The sequence below is a fragment of the Thalassophryne amazonica genome, chromosome 6 (genome assembly GCF_902500255.1).
Source record: "Thalassophryne amazonica chromosome 6, fThaAma1.1, whole genome shotgun sequence".
In the NCBI taxonomy this organism is placed as follows: domain Eukaryota; kingdom Metazoa; phylum Chordata; class Actinopteri; order Batrachoidiformes; family Batrachoididae; genus Thalassophryne; species Thalassophryne amazonica.
In genome coordinates, this window is record NC_047108.1 from 117,302,517 (window position 1) to 117,321,395 (window position 18,879).

The following is an 18,879-nucleotide window of genomic DNA, read 5'->3' on the forward strand; positions in this document are numbered from 1 at the left end:
ATGGAGGTGTTTTTCCTGTGGCGGGCGCGCCGCACCGGCTGCGAGCCGACGCGCCAATCCGTCCGCACGTCTTTCATTACAAAATCTCCTTTTACAGTGGAATGTTCAGATAAACTGCTGATTCCGACCTCTTCTGAAAGTTCTCTGTTCTCTCACGACGTCCTGGGTCAACAGAGGCTTAAATTTGGAGGTTTTCAGCTTGAAACAGGATGACGACGTCGCCTTGGAGCGTTGTGCGACGTCCCGCTCCGTGGGAAGTCCTTACAGCGATAGAAACAATCCAAAATCTCTCATCAGCCGTTAAAATTTTCACCGAAAACTAGCTTAATTTGTCGAATGGTGTCCACTCGGATATGCCTCACAGTTTTTGAAAAATCTTTGATGAAGCACAGCGCCAGTCTCTCAGCAACTTCTCAGACAAAGGAATTCCGACGAGGGGGCTGGACCACTCCTCCCACAAGGCGTGCTCACAGGCGAATGACGTCACCGACAGGCGTGAAAAAACTCTCGCATGCGCACGAGGGTTCAAGCTTGGCTGATGTAATCACACGTGATTCAAATCCATATGGTTTTTAAAAAAAATAATAAGGTCGGATACTTTTCTAATAGACCTCATACATTGGACTTTTCCAGGAAACACTAAACAAAATACCCTCCAATATTGAAAGAATAAGAAACAATAATAAAAAAGAGCTCTACGATGCACAAAAAACCCAATTTAAAGAGCGAATAATACACCAAAATATACACCTTATACTCCAGTGCAACTTATATAGTATGAGTTTTTCTTCTTCAAGAAGCTGTGAGTTATTTATGGGTATTTACTCTTCAAGAGGTGTTTTTAATGGGTGCGATTTATGTAAACAAGGGAACACGAAAACTTACATCGTGAACATCGAAATTGACAAAATAAAAGTTGGGGACACAAAAAAACACCAATGGAACTTAAATTTTCCCTCTCAGCACCCTTGACATGTACTATGGCGTCAATTTTCCTGCATTTACCACTTTTTTTTCCATCAGTACAACCTAAATTTATGAGTGATCCAGTCCTCTCGTCGAAGTTATGATTTCTGCTGTTGTTTAGTTCAGCTCATTTTTACGGCACTAAATCACAACATAAGTCACTTGAAGGCATTAAAGCTATGATTTAAGAGTCTGATTGAATATTTCAAAATTTTCAAGCAGTTTTTGAATGAAAATTTGAATGCACCATAAATATGTTGATGTTATCCTGTTTAACGCTACTATTACAAGTGAAAAATTATGACGTGTTTATTTATTTGTCTGTCTGTCTGTTAATAAGTTTACATCAAAACTACTGCACGGATTTTGATGAAATTTTCACCACAGATGCATATTAGCACATGGAAGACTTTATTAAATTTTGGAGGTGATCTGGATCCAGATCCAGATTCTGGATCAAGATTTCCCTTTATATAGGCTTTGTAGAATTTCTTCAAAACTACTTCATGGATTCTCACCATGTTTTCACCATGGATACATAGTAGGCCATGGAAGACTCCACTGAATTTTGGAGGTGATCTGTATCCAGATCCAGATTCTGGATAAAGATTTTCCCTTTATACAGGCTTTGTAGGATTTTTTCAAAACTACTTCATGGATTCTCTCCAAATTTGCACCACAGATAGATATTAGGGCATGGAAGACTCTACTGAATTTTGAGGTGATACAAATCCTCATTGGCAGACATCAGAAATCTCTGAATGCTCTTGTTTTATTTAATTTTTCTGAATTCATTCATTCATTTTCAGCCGCTTATCCGGGTCGTGGTGGCAGCAGCGCTAGCAGCTCATCCCGCACTTTCCCATCCTCAGCCAAGTCCTGTAACACTTCCCAGGGGATCCCAAGGTGTTCCCAAACAAGCTGGGAAATATAATTCCTCCAGCATGTCCTGCGTCTGCCCCAGGGCCTCCTTCCTGTTCGATGTACCTGAAGACCTCCCTCGGGAGATAATCAGGGGGCAACCTCGCCAGGTGCCTGAACCACCTCAGCTGGCTCCTTTTGATGTGAAGAAGCAGCGGCTATACTCCGAGTCCCTCCAACATAGTCGAGCTTCTCACCCTGATTTTATTAACTTAAGATATTATTAATTTAAGATATAGGATATTCTTTTATGAGCCCCACAATGGATATTCTTTTATGAGCCCCACAATGAACAAATATATTATTATTATTAATAATAATACTAATAATGATAATCATTATTAATAATAATAAGAATAATAAGAATGATTCTTCTTATTATTATATTGAAGTTAACATTATTAATATTCTTCTTATTCTTATTATACATATTATTATTATTATTATTATTATTATTATTATTATTATTATTATTATTATTATATGAAATTTGCAGTAGAGCTGCAGAAAAGTGTTGAGTCAGAAAATTTCTAAGTGCTTTTTCTTTAACATTACAAGATGTAGTGCTTTGCACCTTGGCAGCGCACTCTGATGTTGCACACTTATAGTTACCAAATGGGTTTAATAGCATAGATAATGGCCACTTCAAGAGATGTGCTGGCAGTGTGTCCGCCTGCTGTGTTTTTGTAGGTACTACTTGTGCCTGCAGCTCAGGGACGACATCCTCTCCGGTCGTCTGCCCTGCTCGTTTGTTACCCACGCCCTTCTGGGCTCCTATACCGTCCAGGCTGAACTGGGAGACTATGAGCCCGAAGAACATGGTCCCGATTACATCTGTGATTTCCGCTTTGCCCCCAATCAGACACGTGAGTTGGAGGAGAGGGTGATGGAGCTGCACCGTAACTACAGGTCAGAGAAAATACGAACATGCTTCATAACTTAATGGTCTTATTGATGTGTGGGCTGAATATAAAAGAAGTGAGTCAAGAGATCAGTTGTGGCATTTTGAATAAATAGGGGCATGAGTCCAGCAGAGGCAGAGGTGAACTTTCTAGAAAATGCCAAGAAGCTCTCGATGTATGGCGTGGACCTTCATCACGCTAAGGTACAACTGGACTTTCAGGGTTTTTATTTGTCTGACCATATTTCTTGAAGGTTTTCTGATGCTCTTTTCCATGCCCAACAGGATTCAGAGGGAATTGATATAATGTTGGGTGTGAGCGCCAACGGTCTGCTTATCTATCGAGACCGTCTAAGGATCAACCGGTTTGCCTGGCCAAAGATCCTCAAGATCTCCTATAAGAGGAGCAATTTCTATATCAAGATTCGCCCCGGAGAAGTAAGTAAAAACTATAACCTTGTCTTCTGAAGCTTGCTTGACTGAGTAGGAATTCACTGCTCAGTTGTTGCATGGCAACATCTTGATGCAGGATTTGCTCAAAAGCCAGCTTCACTTTTGGGTTTTGTTATGTCGCAGTTGTTAATGATCATATTGTCCCTGATGACTCACGCCAAGCAGCTAAAATCGTTATTTTATGGTTTAAAATTAGTGTGACTTTGTCAGATTTTGCAGCAAGCCATGTGACAACTGATAACTATTCATAGACTTTAGAGGTACTGTTCTTAAATATTAGGGTGGGGGGGGGGGGGGGTCATTCTTAAAAACATATCGGCCCTTCTCTGCTGTGACTTTAAAAGATTAGCCATTCATGAGGATTTGAACTTTGACTAAGTATTTGGTAGGTCTTGGGTTTGCAGCAACACAATTCATGCTTTAATTTTGTAACTATATATCTCAACCCTGACCTCTTCATCAGCTCCTGACTTTGAAATCTTACAAAAGCTTGACTTTTGTAGCAATGTTTTGTCCAGCAGGTTTGTATGATTTCTTTATCTGATCATTTCATGCAATAGATAGAGAAGAGTAAGAAGATGTAGTCTCTCTAAATGTTTTATTTTGTCTGCAAAGTGTTGGAGGCAATTTCAGTTCAAATTAATGTGTTTTATCCACCTTATCCCCATATGATATATCCACTGAGTCTGCACAAATATTTAACATAAATGTCCATTTTGGTGAACTGTAATACAAACTTGCATTGATGTTGAATTTTAAGATGCAATTGAACAAAATTCTGAAAAAGCACACCCATCCAAAATAGTAAACTCTAGGTGTTGCTGAGCTGAGTGGTAAAATGCAAAATAAAGTCCACCCCCTGATGCTACTAGTTGATACCCTTAATAAGCTATGATACCCTTCCAAAGGTTAAGATGTTCTAAAAACAGAGGACTATTGTTTGCAGTATTGTTTTGCAGTTTGCATTATTACCTGTTAATTAGGTAGTAACCAAGCTAGCTAGGTACCCTAGCCCATTGGCTTTCCAAGGCAGCTAGCTTGGCTTGTTCACATGTAGCAGTTGTTTAAAAACAGACTTTTGGAGGATTGAATGCAAATAATTTGTTCTGAAATTCTGTTACTTCCTATGGAACTAAATAACTGTCACATTTCTGACATAGTTAGATGCCGGCAGACACTAGATTAAAAAAAAGTAGTGACCAAGCGTACTATTCATTTCAATTTATTTTCAATTCAATTTTATTTATATAGCGCCAAATCACAACAAACAGTTGCCCCAAGGCGCTTTATATTGTAAGGCAAGGCCATACAATAATTACGTAAAAACCCCAAAGGTCAAAACGACTAGCTAGTCTAGACCATTTATGATTGATATTTAGGTACAAACAACTTGATAGAAAGGAATGTATTCCTTTCAATTGTTTAACACATTATTTGAGCAGTAACCAGGCTAGCTAACTAACCTAGACATTTAATAAAGTGAATTTCTGTGCCTGCTAGTTCACATGTACCTTACTTATAAACAGACTTCTTGAATGTGGATGTGTGCAAATAATGCGTTCTGATTATGTGCCAACCAGGTAAAATGTTATGGAGCTAAACCATTAAATCATATAATTGATATTTAGGTATAAACACAGTTGGATACAAAAAAAAGTATTATTTTCAATTGTTTAACATATTATTTGAGCAGTGACCAGGCTAGCTAACTAAATTAGCTCATTAAATGCAGTGACTTTCCAATGTACTAGCTAGCATGCAGCTGGCTCAAATACAGTCATTTGCCCAGTTCTGGATCACTTTTTTGAAAGCCCTGCTATACGGAGCCATAATGCAACTGAATATCTTTTATTGGGTATTGTTGTATTGGGTATTTGGATGTTATCTATCTGAAAAAGTCAGGATGGGGTAGCCCTTCTACTTAGTGTGAAGCTGCATTATGTGTGGTGCAAATATTTGCCGGAAATGGATCACTTTGCCCGGTTCTGGATCACGACACTCTGTGTCACTTTGGGTTCATTCCTGGCATCTGGCTGGAGCCCTTCTAATGCAGAATGATACACACTGTGCCTGAGAATGTGTTTTGAACACAAAATGATAGAAATTATACTTATTAAATGAGAATTTACTTAGTTTCAAAAGGCACTGTTATATGTTTTTACGAGCAAAAAATTAAGTGTTTTAAAATACCGTCAAACCTGCATTATTTGGTCCATATATGGTCAATAAAAAGTTGCTAAATTGAAATAAGTTTATTGAGATTCCACATTATTTCTGAAAAAGCATAAATGTGCTGTGTTGCAAGAGCTCTCATAACGAAAGATCAACTTATTTCTCTATAGTACTACACTGTATATAGCAGAGGACTGCCCCTCCCTGAGCCTGGTTCTGCTGGAGGTTTCTTCCTGTTAAAAGGGAGTTTTTCCTTCCCACTGTTGCCAAGTGCTTGCTCACAGCGGGGCATTTTGACCGTTGGGGTTTTTCCGTAATTATTGTATGGCCTTGCCTTACAATATAAGGTGCCTTGGGGACGCTGTTTGTTGTGATTTGGTGCTATATAAATAAAATTGATTTGATTTGATTTGATTTGTATATAACTGGAAACAGCGTGTATCCACCATTCAACCTTCATGAACAAAATAATGCTTCTTTTAAAGGGTTATTAGCTCACTTCGTTTTATTTACAAATATGTTTAATACAGCCTGTAAATGACAATCAAAAAAGGAAAAGAACATTTATCAAAGCTGAAAGAAATGACAGATAACATTATTTTTACTGAAAAACTTTTAATAACATCTACTGCTTCACAAGATGCCCCCAACTTGCTATCATTGCGCATCGTATATTGTTAGAGATGGAGAGCAAAGGAGGATTTTAAATGTGTGGAGGTGAGATTTCTCCCAAATTAAAAAGTAAAAGCCCCCACATTCATGCCCATTCGTGATGTTGAGATGATCCCTGAAGTCCACATGGTTCACAAGTACTGACACGAGGCTGCTGCTTCAGTGATCCGCAACCGGCAAATTTTCGCGTCAGAGATAAATGCGTGCAGCAATTAAACAGCAAGACATAACACACTGACATTTTCTACCCAAGTAAGTATTTTCCCACTCTAGAACCAAAAACACCGAATGACTAACTCACCATTGCTACTTCTTAGAGAGCTGCTACTTTCACACTTGCAGGAATGAGTGAGTCAGAAAACGTGCGCACACCACCGATACCGGATGTTTTGATTCCTCTGCTGATTACAAAGTTGGCTGGTTCCGGTCGAGCTTGTGGTCGTTTGTAGACAAAACATCAGTTTTTCCATTGGTACCAAGTATTAGCTTATTCGCGCTGATTACAATAAACGGCGGCGCAAATATTACAGCAGTGATCCGGAACCGGCAATGATCCAGAACTGGGCAAGTGACTGTACAGACTTCTTGAGCTCTTTTGTGAGCAGATAATGTGTTCTATTTGTTAGGTTTTTCTGATTGTGTGACATTTATGCTACTAATTAATGAGATGTTGTGTTTTTGATGTTATTTGATTACCACTTTATGAGAGCTCTACGTGTAACTGTTAGCTCTTCACTGACATTATTAAAATAGCAAAAGCTCATTAATTCTTTGAGCTCTTGTTAATGTAAACCACATGGGAAAATTCACATTTCTAATTCCTGATACCACTATGTTATAGCCAGCAGAGCCAGAGGACAAAATGTTTTAAATTTCTTGATGGTAAGAATCTTTAAGAGCATCTAGTCTAGCTCTGGTTGATCTTGAGGGACTCAGCCACAGTCACTCCCTCTGAACATTTTCAATTCAATCTCAGCAGTAGTTTTGGAGTTACAGACCTAGAGAGACAGACACATGGAACTGATCCCAATTCACTGCAGGGTGAAGGGTTAGTAACCTATTGATTTGATCACAGCTTCTACTGTGCAAACAATAAACACCCGGTAGACGGAGTGCATCACCTGTTCATTTGCAGGTTGGTTAGAGATGGAAAATCTACCTGATACACAAGGAGACACAAGAGTACATTTTCTGCGAGTAAACAGAACCACTGATTTTTCTTTCCGCTGCTGTAAACACTATTCATCCTACCACCATCCCTTCATCTCTTCCTGCACCCACTCTCTTCACTCTTCTTTTTCTCATTCACCTGCTGTCCTCCATCTCCTTCCCCTCACTGCTCAGTATGAACAGTTTGAAAGCACCATTGGCTTCAAGTTGCCCAACCATCGGGCCTCAAAGCGATTGTGGAAAGTCTGCATTGAGCACCACACGTTCTTCAGGTAGGACTTAATAATCACAGACATTCACACAGACATGGGCATTTTTTCCTTCTGCAGCTTTATCCCCTTGCATGTACGCTCACTCTTCACACAGTAGTGGCACCCTTCACTGGACAAATAAGTTTCATCATCCTTCAGTGTGTAATAAACAGGCTATATGTAGTGATCTGCATGTCTGAAGCCTTTCTTCCACAGGGTTGAGGTTGGCTCCCATTTCACATCGTAGTGAACCGAGATACAACTTGATGCAGCTCTGTTGATTTCCCCGAGTAGGTCTCACGAGTCCTCTTGAGCAGGAACACCACTTGCAAAAGTCCTGGAAAAATCATTTTTGTCTCTGAAGTTCAGTGGACTCTAACCCACCTCGGTTGCTTGGTGCAACTCGAATCAACATCGGGCAAACTTGGTGTGCACTCCATCCTCAACTCTTGGGGCAATTCTTTCCATATTTGATGAGAAAATTGGAGGCGGAGATGCACTGAACCTGTGTAACGGAGGCCAGCAGGTGTCGCTGTGCAGATGTAGTTAGTAAACCTCACTCCGAACAGCTCAAAAGGATTCTCTGGTCACAAGGCCAGAGCCCTGGGTTTTAGCCTTCTGGTTAGAGAGTCCGACTCCCATGCCGGCGCTCATGAGTTCGCGTCCCCAGGGGAGTGAATGGGCGGAGTCGTAACAACGCAACGCAGAGTGCAGCCGCTACACCTTCACCAAGCCAAGAGTGAGGTGGCTGAGAGTATAACGTAGCTCTCAAATGGTGTCCCCTGGGACATACACATGAGCTGTGCAGAGTCCAGGGTTCCTGCGGATCCTTAAAACGTCTTAAAAGGCATGAAATCATTTGTCGAAAATAAGGCCTTAATTGGCAATTGAATTTCTTAAATTAGTCCTTCAAAAGTATTAAAAATGCTAAGACTTGGGAAGTAGGATTTTATTCATGTTTTCTTCTAACATTGAAATTAAAAATATCACAATAATGGCAATGTATATGTATAGTGACCCATCAAATCTCTTTCTGTGTAGGCTCTCAGTTGTCCAGGTGGTTTCCATAGTAGAGAAGCTTGAATCTTCGACTGGACTGGGTCGCTTGACGCGAGGACGTTTCGCTTCAAATCGCAGAAGCTTCCTCAGCTAAAATTCTTGCTCTGGTGGTCTGACTTCTGTCTTGACTCTTGTAGAGAAGAATAATCAAGAAGTCACAAAAGCTGGAGTTTTAAACCTAACCAGACCCCTCCTACCGAGAGGCAGACTGCTATAGGCTGGTGACTAAACAATAGCTCTAATTAGCACCTATTGTGCTCTAGTTAGCCCCCTCCTAATGACAGGGCAGCTGTCCCTCTCCTGATGGCTCCCTTGACGACTCTGCTGATGACGTGAATGACTCATTACCATGAACAAAAGACTGAAATGGCTTTGACCTGAGTATCCCATTGTAAACAGGGGATAAAGCGTGTCTCAGACCCCCTCCCCGGTTAAGGCTGGGTTTCAAACGTTTCACAAACAACGCCTCCTTGACCCCTCTCTGAAACCATTTCTTCTCTCTGGCTAATATTTTAACTTCCTTGTCCTCAAACGTGTGGTTAGTGTCTTTAAGGTGGAGATGAACTGCAGACTGAGGTCCACTGGCGCCCTCTCTGCGGTGCTGGTATAGCCTTTTGTGTAAAGGCTGCTTAGTCTAGACTAAGCAACCTCACCACACCACACCACACTGTCAGAAACCGTCTCAGGGAAGCTCATCTGCATGCTCGTCGTCCTCATCGGGGTCTCGACTTGACTCCAGTTCGTCGTCGTAACCGACTTGAGTGGGCAAATGTTCACATTCGCTGGTGTTTGGCACGTTGGAGAGGTGTTCTCTTCATGGATGAATCCCGGTTCACACTGTCCAGTGCAGATGGCAGACAGCATGTGTGGCGTCGTGTGGGTGAGCTGTTTTCTGATGTCAATGTTGTGGATCGAGTGTCCCATGGTGGCGGTGGGGTTATGGTATGGGCAGGCATCTGTTATGGACGAAGAACACAGGTGCATTTTATTGATAGCATTTTGAATGCACAGAGATACTGTGATGAGATCCTGAGGCCCATTGTTGTGCCATACATCCAAGAACATCACCTCATGTTGCAGCAGGATAATGCACGGCCCCATGTTGCAAGGATCTGTACACAATTCTTGGAAGCTGAAAATGTCCCAGTTCTTGCATGGCCAGCATACTCACCGGACATGTCACCCATTGAGCATGTTTGGGATGCTCTGGACTGGCGTATACGACAGCGTGTACCAGTTCCTGCCAATATCCAGCAACTTCGCACAGCCATTGAAGAGGAGTGGACCAACATTCCACAGGCCACAATTGACAATCTGATCAACTCTATGCGAAGGAGATGTGTTGCACTGCATGAGGCAAATGGTGGTCACACCAGATACTGACTGGTATCCCCCCCAATAAAACAAAACTGCACCTTTCAGAGTGGCCTTTTATTGTGGACAGTCTAAGGCACACCTGTGCACTAATCATGGTGTCTAATCAGCATCTTGGTATGGCACACCTGTGAGGTGGGATGGATTATCTCAGCAAAGGAGAAGTGCTCACTATCACAGATTTAGACTGGTTTGTGAACAATATTTGAGGGAAATGGTGATATTGTGTATGTGGAAAAAGTTTTAGATCTTTGAGTTCATCAAATACAAAATGGGAGCAAAACCAAAAGTGTTGCATTTATATTTTTGTTGAGTGTATATCGAGTTAGTATTCAAAGTAGATGGTTTACCACAATGGCCTATTAACCAAGTCAGACTGGGCATAGCAAACACAGTCGCCATATTTGTATTGGGTAGCGACAGAGTGGATTATGGCGGTCATTGTTGTGCGAGTGAGATATTTTCCACTCATTTAGAGTAGTTAAACATTCTGTGTTCTTGGTTGTACTGCAAACCAAGAGAGGTTCTGTTGCTACCAGTTAGTGGAAATTTGGAAAGGCAGTGCTTGAAAACCACTACAACATCCAGTGTCCAAAACTGAGCTACACTTACATCTGTGGAACACATTTTGTCACAGGTAATGCTTTAGAAAATGTATTAAGTGACGTATGTAGTCATCCTCTTGTACAAGCATGTTTTTGGTTGGGGAGGGGGGGCAGAGGAGTTTTAGTACACTGAAAAAAAAAAAATCTAAGGATGACGTCACAAATTTACCAGGGGAAAAGAAACTGTCCTGGATAATGTGTCAAAAAAAAAAAACAACTGATTTTTTACCAACTGATTACCAAAACATGGCACTCAGGTCTCCACTGTTATGCTCATTTGTACCTGAAAGAAATATGACCAAAGCCGTGGAATGAGGAAATGAAAATGACGTGTCATCATGGCGACTGGGGGATTGCCCATCTCAGCATGTAGCGTCAGCATCCTTAAACCAGATACTAAAGCAAACTCACTTATTGATCAGTTTGTAGGCTGTTGTTTTGTGAATTAATACCCCTACTCCACAGTGTACCCTTCTACTACAATTTAAAAAGTGCAAAAACGGGATGAAACTATCAATTCAGTTTATTTCATTTATATAGCGCCAAATCACAACAAAGCTGCCTCAAGGTGCTTCACACAAGTAAGGTCTAACCTTATCAAACTACCATAGTTACTACAAATACCCCGCTTAAAGAAGTTCAGACAGGATTGAATCAGTGAAGACTATGAAAATCTGGAAATTACCACATTTTATCAATGATTTTGAGAATCAGGATCCAATTTGTGAAAGGCTCAAATTTGGATCCTGATACAAATATGAAGTTTCATGAATCAAGAAGTTTCTGTGACGCTTCAAAACGCACCTCGCTTTGCTATTCGGGATTAAAACAAGAAGGAACAACGCTCTGTGGAATAGCCCTCTTAAAGAAAAAGTATTGTAATATCCCTCGCTGCAGAGAGTCAACCAAGGACCATGGTTCTCTTTCAGAGCCTTTATTTTTAACACGCCAAAGACAACAGAGTTGCTGTTGCAGCCACAACTCACGCTCGATTCTTTTCTTTTTTTCTTTTTTTTTTCGTCTCTCGTCTCTCTCCTCACCACACCCACTTTCCCCCTCCCCACTCGAGAACAGTTAACCCTTGCGTGACAACGTGAACATTAACTATGATCATTACACTGCCCCCCCCTTTATGAAGCCCCTCGCCCTCGAGGGGTCAACAAATAATCCCCAAACCGTGGAGGTCTCCGTCTCTGTCTTTGTGGCCTGTGTGGAGCTGGCCCACGCTCATCCCCAGATGGCAGCAGAGACATAGTGGATGTCACTGGAAATGGGACTGGGGAATCTGGTCCTGCTGAGCGTTCTGGGCTATAGAGTGGGGCAGAACTTTGTTCAAATGAAGGGAGAGCCCCTCCCCTATAGGGTGCCAATCTATCCCGGTGGAGGGCTACTTTCCTGCCCTTTGGGGGCACCTGAACCCTATAAACCACCTCCCCGACACGCTCTAGCACCCTGCATGGGCCAACCCAGTGACTGTCCAGTTTTGGACAACGCCCCTTCTTACGTTTGGGCGAATAGACCCAAACCAGTTCACTGGCTGTAAAACTTCTGCCCTTGCTCCTCAAATCGTAATTTCTCTTTTGTCTCATGCCAGCCTTCTCCAGTTGGTCCCTGGCAAACGTGTGGGCAATCTCGAGACGATCTTGCAGCTTTCTTGCATACTCCGGCCCTGGTGGGTCCCGTGTTGTGTCTGGTGGCCGCCCAAAAGCCAGTTCAGCTGGTGTCCGGATTTCCCTAGCCAGCATCAGCATGGCAGGGGTACAGTTTGTAGAGCTCTGGACAGCAGAGTGGTAGGCCATCAAAACCAGGGGAATGTGTCTGTCCCAGTCCCGCTGGTGGGTGGCAGTAAGGATTGCTAGCTGCTGCTGCATTGTGCGGTTAAAACGCTCCACTAACCCGTCACTCTGTGGATGTAATGGTGTGGTGCGTGTTTTCTGCACATTCAACCGGTCACACAAAGCTGTGAAAACCTTGGACTCGAAGTTCCGGCCCTGGTCACTGTGGATTATGTCAGGTGTTCCAAACCGGCTGAACATGCCCTCCAACAGGGCGTCTGCGACTGTTTCTGCTTCTTGATCCGGCAGAGCATAAGCTTCTGGCCATTTTGTAAAGTAGTCCATCGCACAGAGCACATACTTAGTAGCACTAAGTCCCTGTTGGTAAATGATATAATAATTGATCAACATATTGATTTATTCTGCCTAACAGAAACCTGGTTACAGCAGGATGAATATGTTAGTTTAAATGAGTCAACACCCCCGAGTCACACTAACTGTCAGAATGCTCGTAGCACGGGCCGGGGTGGAGGATTAGCAGCAATCTTCCATTCCATCTTATTAATTAATCCAAAACCCAGACAGAGCTTTAATTCAGTTGAAAGCTTGTCTCTTAGTCTTGTCCATCCAAATTGGAAGTCCCAAAAACCAGTTTTATTTGTTATTATCTATCGTCCACCTGGTCGTTACTGTGAGTTTCTCTGTGAATTTTCAGACCTTTTGTCTGACTTAGTGCTTAGCTCAGATAAGATAATTATAGTGGGCGATTTTAACATCCACACAGATGCTGAGAATGACAGCCTCAACACTGCATTTAATCTATTATTAGACTCTATTGGCTTTGCTCAAAAAGTAAATGAGTCCACCCACCACTTTAATCATATCTTAGATCTTGTTCTGACTTATGGTATGGAAATAGAAGACTTAACAGTATTCCCTGAAAACTCCCTTCTGTCTGATCATTTCTTAATAACATTTACATTTACTCTGATGGACTACCCAGCAGTGGGGAATAAGTTTCATTACACTAGAAGTCTTTCAGAAAGCGCTGTAACTAGGTTTAAGGATATGATTCCTTCTTTATGTTCTCTAATGCCATATACCAACACAGTGCAGAGTAGCTACCTAAACTCTGTAAGGGAGATAGAGTATCTCGTCAATAGTTTTACATCCTCATTGAAGACAACTTTGGATGCTGTAGCTCCTCTGAAAAAGAGAGCTTTAAATCAGAAGTGTCTGACTCCGTGGTATAACTCACAAACTCGTAGCTTAAAGCAGATAACCCGTAAGTTGGAGAGGAAATGGCATCTCACTAATTTAGAAGATCTTCACTTAGCCTGGAAAAAGAGTCTGTTGCTCTATAAAAAAGCCCTCCGTAAAGCTAGGACATCTTTCTACTCATCACTAATTGAAGAAAATAAGAACAACCCCAGGTTTCTTTTCAGCACTGTAGCCAGGCTGACAAAGAGTCAGAGCTCTATTGAGCTGAGTATTCCATTAACTTTAACTAGTAATGACTTCATGACTTTCTTTGCTAACAAAATTTTAACTATTAGAGAAAAAATTACTCATAACCATCCCAAAGACGTATCGTTATCTTTGGCTGCTTTCAGTGATGCCGGTATTTGGTTAGACTCTTTCTCTCCGATTGTTCTGTCTGAGTTATTCTCATTAGTTACTTTATCCAAACCATCAACATGTTTATTAGACCCCATTCCTACCAGGCTGCTCAAGGAAGCCCTACCATTATTTAATGCTTCGATCTTAAATATGATCAATCTATCTTTGTTAGTTGGCTATGTACCACAGGCTTTTAAGGTGGCAGTAATTAAACCATTACTTAAAAAGCCATCACTTGACCCAGCTATCTTAGCTAATTATAGGCCAATCTCCAACCTTCCTTTTCTCTCAAAAATTCTTGAAAGGGTAGTTGTAAAACAGCTAACTGATCATCTGCAGAGGAATGGTCTATTTGAAGAGTTTCAGTCAGGTTTTAGAATTCATCATAGTACAGAAACAGCATTAGTGAAGGTTACAAATGATCTTCTTATGGCCTCGGACAGTGGACTCATCTCTGTGCTTGTTCTGTTAGACCTCAGTGCTGCTTTTGATACTGTTGACCATAAAATTTTATTACAGAGATTAGAGCATGCCATAGGTATTAAAGGCACTGCGCTGCGGTGGTTTGAATCATATTTGTCTAATAGATTACAATTTGTTCATGTAAATGGAGAATCTTCTTCACAGACTAAAGTTAATTATGGAGTTCCACAAGGTTCTGTGCTAGGACCAATTTTATTTACTTTATACATGCTTCCCTTAGGCAGTATTATTAGACAGTATTGCTTAAATTTTCATTGTTACGCAGATGATACCCAGCTTTATCTATCCATGAAGCCAGAGGACACACACCAATTAGCTAAACTGCAGGATTGTCTTACAGACATAAAGACATGGATGACCTCTAATTTCCTGCTTTTAAACTCAGATAAAACTGAAGTTATTGTACTTGGCCCCACAAATCTTAGAAACATGGTGTCTAACCAGATCCTTACTCTGATGGCATTACCCTGACCTCTAGTAATACTGTGAGAAATCTTGGAGTCATTTTTGATCAGGATATGTAATTCAAAGCGCATATTAAACAAATATGTAGGACTGCTTTTTTGCATTTACGCAATATCTCTAAAATCAGAAAGGTCTTGTCTCAGAGTGATGCTGAAAAAACTAATTCATGCATTTATTTCCTCTAGGCTGGACTATTGTAATTCATTATTATCAGGTTGTCCTAAAAGTTCCCTAAAAAGCCTTCAGTTAATTCAAAATGCTGCAGCTAGAGTACTGACGGGGACTAGAAGGAGAGAGCATATCTCACCCATATTGGCCTCTCTTCATTGGCTTCCTGTTAATTCTAGAATAGAATTTAAAATTCTTCTTCTTACTTATAAGGTTTTGAATAATCAGGTCCCATCTTATCTTAGGGACCTCGTAGTACCATATCACCCCAATAGAGCGCTTCGCTCTCAGACTGCAGGCTTACTTGTAGTTCCTAGGGTTTGTAAGAGTAGAATGGGAGGCAGAGCCTTCAGCTTTCAGGCTCCTCTCCTGTGGAACCAGCTCCCAATTCAGATCAGGGAGACAGACACCCTCTCTACTTTTAAGATTAGGCTTAAAACTTTCCTTTTTGCTAAAGCTTATAGTTAGGGCTGGATCAGGTGACCCTGAACCATCCCTTAGTTATGCTGCTATAGACGTAGACTGCTGGGGGTTCCCATGATGCACTGTTTCTTTCTCTTTTTGCTCTGTATGCACCACTCTGCATTTAATCATTAGTGATCGATCTCTGCTCCCCTCCACAGCATGTCTTTTTCTGGTTCTCTCCCTCAGCCCCAACCAGTCCCAGCAGAAGACTGCCCCTCCCTGAGCCTGGTTCTGCTGGAGGTTTCTTCCTGTTAAAAGGGAGTTTTTCCTTCCCACTGTAGCCAAGTGCTTGCTCACAGGGGGTCGTTTGACCGTTGGGGTTTTACATAATTATTGTATGGCCTTGCCTTACAATATAAAGCGCCTTGGGGCAACTGTTTGTTGTGATTTGGCGCTATATAAAAAAATTGATTGATTGATTGATTGATACTTATTTCCTCTGTCAGACACTGGAAAGGGGTCCATGATGTCCACTGCTACCCTCTCCATGGGCTCCCCAACTGCTTGCTGCTGTAGAGGGGCCCGGGACTGGTCAAGGGGTCCTTTATAGGCTGCACAATCATCGCAGCGCCGACAGAAGTCCTCGATCACGGCGATCACGGCGATGCTGACCCCAGTAGAACCCCTGGCGCAGCCGACGGAGGGTCTTAGTACTCCCGAAGTGTCCTGAGCCTGTACCCCCATGGCACGCCTTCAGCACTATCGGTCTAAGGGTCCTGGGGACCACTACCTGCCATCTCTCTTCCCCTGTGGCAGGCTCCTTCCATGCACGCTGGAGTACCCCATCTAGCATGCGTAACATGCTAAACTTACTCCACAGGCACTTAACAGTCCCCGACAGGCCCATCACCCCCTCCCAGGATGGTCTGACCCCGCTTTGGACCCACTGCCATACACAGTTCAACTCTTTGTCATTTTCCTGCTGAGAGGCCCAATCCGCAGCCCCAACAACCTCTAGAGAGCAGCATGTTTGTTCAGCAGCCAACCCCACCCCCCTGAGTTCCATTTCCCTGGCATCTCTGCGGTCGCAGTAGCTGCAACCGTCCACTGCACATGGACACCGGGACAGGGCATCAGCATTAGCGTGCTGGGCCCCTGGTCGATGCACGACACTGAAGTGAAAAGACTGCAACTCCTCCAGCCACCTTGCAACCTGGCCTTCCGGCTCCCTGAAAGACACCAGCCACTGAAGGGCTGCATGATCAGTCCTGATTGTGAAGGGCACGCCACATAAATAATACTTGAAGTGCCGGGCAGCCAAAACAACAGCAAGAAGCTCACGTCTGGTCACACAATAGCGTCTCTCACTCTTATTGAAAACGCGGCTGAAATATGCCACCACCCGCTCCCCTTCAGGACCCACCTGCGCCAATACTGCTCCCATTCCCACATCACTGGCATCCGTATCCAGTAAGAATGGCAAAGTGGGATCCGGTGTGATGAGAACAGGGGCATTTGTGAGAGCTTGCTTAAGGGTAGAAAATGCCTCTTGGCAGTTTGGTGTCCACATGAAAGGCTGGTTGTTATGGAGGAGGCGGAAAAGAGGGGCTCCAATGCAGGAAAAACCCTTCACGAACCTCCGATAGTAAGAGGCCAGCCCGAGAAAACTCTTGAGCTGCTTCTGGTTATCTGGGACTGGCCAGTCCCAGATAGCCTGAATTTTCACCTGGAGCGTGCTGATGCCTTCACCGCTCACTTTGTGGCCAAGGAACTCCACCTCCCGCTGCATAAAGTGACACTTCTCCGGGTGCAGCTTCAACCCGGCAGCAGCAATCCTTCCCAGCACCAGCCTCAGGGAGTCCAGCGCAGCCTCAAAGGACCTCCCATGGACGAGGACATCGTCCAGGTACACTAAGCACTCCTGTTGCGGAACCTTGGCCAGAACATTGTCCATAAGTCTCTCGAATATCCCGGGCACGTTACACAGTCCAAAGCTGAGAACCTTGAACTGCCAATGTCCCCTGGTGGTGCTGAATGCTGTCTTTGGCCTGGATTCCTGGGTGATGGGCCTGGACCCACTTCGCAGGTCCAGTGAAGAAAACCATGAGGAGCCGGACACCAAATCCAGGGTTTCATCCACTCGGGGAAGGGGGTAACAGTCTTTTTTTGTCACCTTGTTTAGGGGCCTATAATCCACGCAAAACCTCCACCTTGAGCTATTCTTTTTAGGGACCATGACCACAGCCGAAGACCATGGGCTGTCTGAGGGCTCGATTATGCCCGCCTCCAGCATGGCTTGAACCTCACGATCAGCAGCCTCCTGTCGAATCATAGGCAAGTGACGGGGTCGCACTTTGATGGGCCGTGCATCCCCAGTGTCAATGTTGTGCTCTGTCAGGTGTGTGAGGCCCACTTCGTTGTCACTGAGTGCAAAAATGTCCCTAAATTCCCACAGAACCTGCCACAGTTCTACCTGCTGCCGTTCATCCAGACCAACGCAGCTTTCTTGCCAGATACCCCGGATGGCCTCCCCGCGATCCACTGGGGCATCCAGTGGAGCTAAAACATCTGCAGACAACACAGCTGGGGTGAGTGGTGTGGGCGGGCTGGGCTGGATCTCGTCCAGATGAGGAGTGGCTAGCTCTGAATGTGCAGCAGTGTAGGAGGTGGGTGATGCCGGGAGAACCTGATTGTACTGCGGGATTAGTGGGGTAGTCTGCCCTCCCGGCAAGATGAGCATACCTGCCCCGAGGTCCACTACACACCCTGTGCTTCTGAGAAAGTCCAGGCCCAAGACACATGGGTCTTTCACCTCAGCCACCCATGCCGGAAAAGTCACTGTCAGACTCCCCACTGTGAAAACAAACGTTCCTCTGCCCTTCATTTCAGCCGTCTGACCAGTCACTGTCCGCAGCCTTACTGACGTCGGCTCTAAAACGGCCCCGTCTGGGACGACATCAGGTCTCACCAATGTGGCAGTAGATCCCGTATCCACGAGGGCTGGGCAGGAAACATTTCCAATCAGCACAGGAACATGGCAGCGGTCACCCACCTCTGTCCAGCCCACAGTCTCTACCGCATCAGCATGCGGATCCCGGTGAATGGATGACGGGGTCCGTGTCATCCAGGCTACACAGACCCTTTCCCGTTTCCTTGCTGACCTTTAGCTTCTGGGCAGCGACGGAGCATGTGTCCTGGCTTGCTACACCCCCAACAGACAGCAGGCAGGTTGTGTTGCACTCCACTCACAGTAGGACCCACTGACAGATTTTTCACAGCACGTACCAGCTCCTCTACCCACACCGGTCTCTGTTCCGGCAGCTCTTTCACAATGGTAGCCATCACTGGTGTAGGTGTTGACGGCTTCATGGCACAGGTGGCGACCTCCCTCTCTAGGGCCAGTTCAAGCGCCTCAGCTA

The 18,879-nt window shown here is 43.7% G+C and overlaps 1 protein-coding gene across 1 annotated transcript in view; it reads left to right on the forward strand.

The window, feature by feature from the left end:
* The window catches only part of si:dkey-178k16.1 (band 4.1-like protein 1), a 111,701-nt gene that overhangs the window by 31,189 nt on the left and 61,633 nt on the right, over nt 1-18,879 (forward strand). The window contains exons 6-9 of the mRNA XM_034173227.1: nt 2,578-2,796; nt 2,905-2,992; nt 3,074-3,226; nt 7,430-7,527. Coding sequence (XP_034029118.1) covers nt 2,578-2,796; nt 2,905-2,992; nt 3,074-3,226; nt 7,430-7,527 — 558 coding nt within the window. The remainder of the gene's footprint in view (nt 1-2,577; nt 2,797-2,904; nt 2,993-3,073; nt 3,227-7,429; nt 7,528-18,879) is intronic.